Source organism: Habropoda laboriosa, unplaced genomic scaffold, assembly GCF_001263275.1.
Source record: "Habropoda laboriosa isolate 0110345459 unplaced genomic scaffold, ASM126327v1 scaffold32, whole genome shotgun sequence".
In the NCBI taxonomy this organism is placed as follows: domain Eukaryota; kingdom Metazoa; phylum Arthropoda; class Insecta; order Hymenoptera; family Apidae; genus Habropoda; species Habropoda laboriosa.
In genome coordinates, this window is record NW_017100135.1 from 401,581 (window position 1) to 405,641 (window position 4,061).

General features: G+C 32.0%; 1 protein-coding gene across 1 annotated transcript; it reads left to right on the forward strand.

Moving 5' to 3' along the window:
* Window positions 1–1,965: 1,965 nt before the first annotated feature.
* On the forward strand, window positions 1,966–3,491 carry LOC108578596 (mitochondrial fission regulator 2-like). Its single transcript, XM_017941963.1, has 5 exons — window positions 1,966–2,141; window positions 2,363–2,550; window positions 2,625–2,761; window positions 2,835–3,099; window positions 3,181–3,491. Exons 1-5 carry the CDS (start codon window positions 2,133–2,135, stop codon window positions 3,329–3,331), a joined length of 750 nt encoding a protein of 249 aa, XP_017797452.1. The 5' UTR covers window positions 1,966–2,132; the 3' UTR covers window positions 3,332–3,491.
* The last annotated feature ends 570 nt before the right edge of the window (window positions 3,492–4,061 follow it).

Consider the following 4,061-nt stretch of genomic DNA (forward strand, 5'->3'; position numbering starts at 1 on the left):
GTATTAATACTATAAGTATTATTTGTTTAGCTTATTTCATAAAACATTTTATTTAATTGGCACATAAATAATGAATACATATAGCACTTCTTCCAGAAAGAAATAGGTGTAGACAAGGATAGCACTAGAGAAATGAGTTAGACAAGGAAAGGTATAGAAATAGACAAGGACAAAAAATTTAAAAAGTGAAACTAATGCCATCTCGCGTTTGGCGTCGCAAACTACGACTTTTTAATAGGAACACAGAATATAAACAGAGGTATTAGACAAGGAAAGCACTAGTGTGCGAGCAGAACAGAGAGAGAACGTTTCCTATTGGTCCGCTGGCCGCCATGCTTCACCTCCCACGGGCTAAATTAAGTCGGTCAGGGAAAAATCATTAATAACTCATTAATTAGGACGATTCTGTGAACTTTTAAGATTGAAGAATGTAGTGTGAACCTTTAGCAACTTTCACATATAGTTTTTAACGCAATAGACCCTTTCAATAATTAGTTATTAACAATTCTAGTACGTCATGTCGGGGCCGATACCATTTACGTTTATATACGTTTACTGTTTTTCAATAATTTCATAGCTTTCTGCTAAATTCTCGTGCAACTAACTATATGCGTTTGAAAGGTAACTCCTTTGGCTACACTCTCATATAATTTTTATTAACATATTCGGTTTAGTTTAGGAGTTATTTCAATAGAAATGCGAAACTAATTATGCACTTTCAAGTATGCAGAATGTAGAATGGACTTTTATCTACATTCTGCAATTAGTTTGGTAGTCGTAAGTTGTGTAGTTTATTAGATATTAATAATTATTTATAACAGTTGACTATCCACGAGTACGACAAATAGGGAACACTCCTATATAATGTTAATAACTCCTAAACTAAACCGAATATGTTAATAAAAATTATATGAGAATGTAGCCAAAGGAGTTACCTTTCAAACGCATATAGTTAGTTGCACGAGAATTTAGCAGAAAGCTATGAAATTATTGAAAAACAGTAAACGTATATAAACGTAAACGGTATCGGTCCCGACATGACGCTCTAGAATTGTTAATAACTAATTATTGAAAGGGTCTATTGCGTTAAAAACTATATGTGAAAGTTGCTAAAGGTTCACACTACATTCTTCAATCTTAAAAGTTCACAGAATCGTCCTAATTAATGAGTTATTAATGATTTTTCCCTGACCGACTTAATTTAGCCCGTGGGAGGTGAAGCATGGCGGCCAGCGGACCAATAGGAAACGTTCTCTCTCTGTCCTTCTCGCACACTAGTGCTTTCCTTGTCTAATACCCCTGTTTATATTGTGTTCCTATTAAAAAGTCGTAGTTCGCGACACCAAACGCGAGATGGCGTTACTTACACCTTTTTTTAAAAATTTGCTGTCCTTGTCTATCCCTATACCTTTCCTTGTCTTACTCATTTTATGTATTGCTATATAGCCTGGACAAGTTATCCTTCGTAGTAAGCACGACTAAATATGTATTTGTACTAGATTGCGTGAGTAGAAATGAATGGGAAACTCATTTTTTCAACTAATAAACAATTATTCTGAATAATTAATATTATTAATTATACTATTAACTATTCTGAATCGGTAACGTTAGAAGTGACACGAAAATGGTAAGGGAGCTCTAGAGCCCTTGTAATGTGGGACAAAAAGTGCATGGTGTGATACGTCTATTCTGTGTCTCATCTGCGACGATATATCTTTGTTTATGATGAAACAGAAGAGGTTTTCCTTATATCTACTGAATTTATCGACTTTGATGGTTGGATTGTATGTAATTCCTAAATTCATCGTTTTATATCATAAAGGGCATAACGAAAGCTCTGATATTTTACACGATCGGTATTTCAGATCGTTGGGCACAAAAATACAGTAGGTGTTTGGTCTATCCTATACCTCGTCTGTGGTTTTACTTTAAGCCGCTTTTCATTGGAGTTTGCGCTCTCGGGTTACGACTACCTGTCGTCAGATGTTGGCTTTGCGTCAATGGTAGGGAAGCTATTTTAATTTCGAATTTTGGATGACCCTGATGTACACTATTAAGTATAGGATATACATCAGTACTTCGTTTCAACAATTGAGTAACAAAATCAAAAATTTTCAAAAAAAAGAAAAATCATGTCGAAGGTAAGAGATTGTATTTTTTTTTTGCGTACGAAGCAAGGATGTGTATGATTACCATGTGTTACTAACCATGCAACACATTCAGTAATAATGTCTGGTAAATTTATGTAAAATATACTTTTTGCTTCAGGTTGATGTTTTATAGATATTTGATTACATTTTTTTCCCATCTACTACTTATTTGATTACTTTTTAAATATGTAAAATGTTGGCATTTATTTTAGATGAACGAACCACCAAAATATTATGGAAAAAGGAGGAGCATTGTTCGTAGAATTGGTTCAATGTTACCTTTAAAACCACCACCAAAAATATATGTTAGTGTTACGCCTTTACACTCAATGACAAGTTCTATGATTAATGAAGAAAGCAATGGTGATTGCACAGATATTAATGGATATGGGCCTGCAAGGTTTTTCTATATATTTGTTAAATCTCTTATTTATTAATTGGACAACTTATTAATTTAATATATTTTAATGCTAGGCTGTCTAATGTTAGACCAGATTTATTGGAGCCTATTAGTTTTGGATCTGAAGTTCGATTACTTGCTTTAGAACAGGAACTTCAAGAACTTAGGGAACAAGTTTCAGCAATAGTGAAAAATAATAAACAATCTAGATGTAGGTGTATATGAAACATTTATTTATTTCATTGTTTGTGTTTCACATTCATTTTAACTTAAATTTTGTTTAGATACATCTACTGCTTCTTTAGCAAATGGAACAGATAGTGAAAATACAACACAATTACAACAACCACCACCACCACGACCACCACCACCACCACCACTACCACTACCACTATTACCACTACCACCACCAACTCCTCATATTGCAAGAAGAGCAAGTTTGCAAGATCATAAAGTTGAAGAGCGTAAAAGAGGACCATTTGCTTCTCAAGCATCTATGATAGATGTATTCAAAGATATTGATAATGTTAAATTGAAGCCAATTGCTAGGTAAAAATACTTTATATATATTTTGCTATAGTTATTTATTGTAATGTATTATAAATTAGTTTAATGCACCAATTTCTTCAGGTCACCTGGAGGACGACCTCTTCGTGTAAGACGCGATAATAGTCCATGCAATGATTTACAAGAAATACTTAGAAGACGTTATGTTGCAATGAATTCAGCTGATAGTAAAAATTCAGTTAATTTGACAATAGATGACTCAAGTGATGCGTGAAAATAGTTTGAATCTTTTTCAATGTGCATTGTGTGTAATGAAGATATCATGTAATATTTTGGATGATATTAATAATAGGATAGCACATCCGATTAATCAATTTGGTTACAACATCAAGATAATGCAACATTCAGCATGCAATGAAGGGATTATGTAAGCAGCACAACAAATGTGACAAACATCTCTGAACCTGTCATTATTAGTTTTATATCACAAATTAATTTTCAAAAAGTAGTCACCTTTTTGAAAGAGTACCATTATTATTAAAATGTATAATATACAAATTAACCAAAGAACATATAATGATATTGATGAAAATATTGAGTTTTAAACTGGCAAAAGAAGTTAGATAAGATATTTTTAATTTTCATGAAAGGCAGTAGTAACTCCTCTTTTTTATGTAAACGCAAAGAATGTAGCATTTTGTTAAAGTTATGAAAGAAAAGTTATTAAAATGTATAAATTACATTACATATACTAAAAACTTATATTTTTTTACTAATTTAAGTAGCTATATAGTAAAAATAAATGTAAGTAAGCAATCTGGGTTTAAACTTAGGTTGGAATCTAAAGTTTGTTGTCCTATTTTTAAGAAGCTGTGGTCAACTATTTGCCATTCTATTTCTGTGCCATTACCTTTGTGTAACTACGCTAATTTAGAATTTTATTATCTTATAGAACATAGCAATAAGAGCAAAAATTTATTTAATATATTTTGAAAATTTTTTAA

Bases quoted from the DNA above. Each gene is read 5' to 3' on its own strand.
- LOC108578596 (XM_017941963.1), top strand. The intron at 2,551-2,624 runs GTTTTTCTATAT...TTTTAATGCTAG, and splicing joins AATGGATATGGGCCTGCAAG to GCTGTCTAATGTTAGACCAG. The intron at 2,762-2,834 runs GTAGGTGTATAT...AATTTTGTTTAG, and splicing joins AAATAATAAACAATCTAGAT to ATACATCTACTGCTTCTTTA.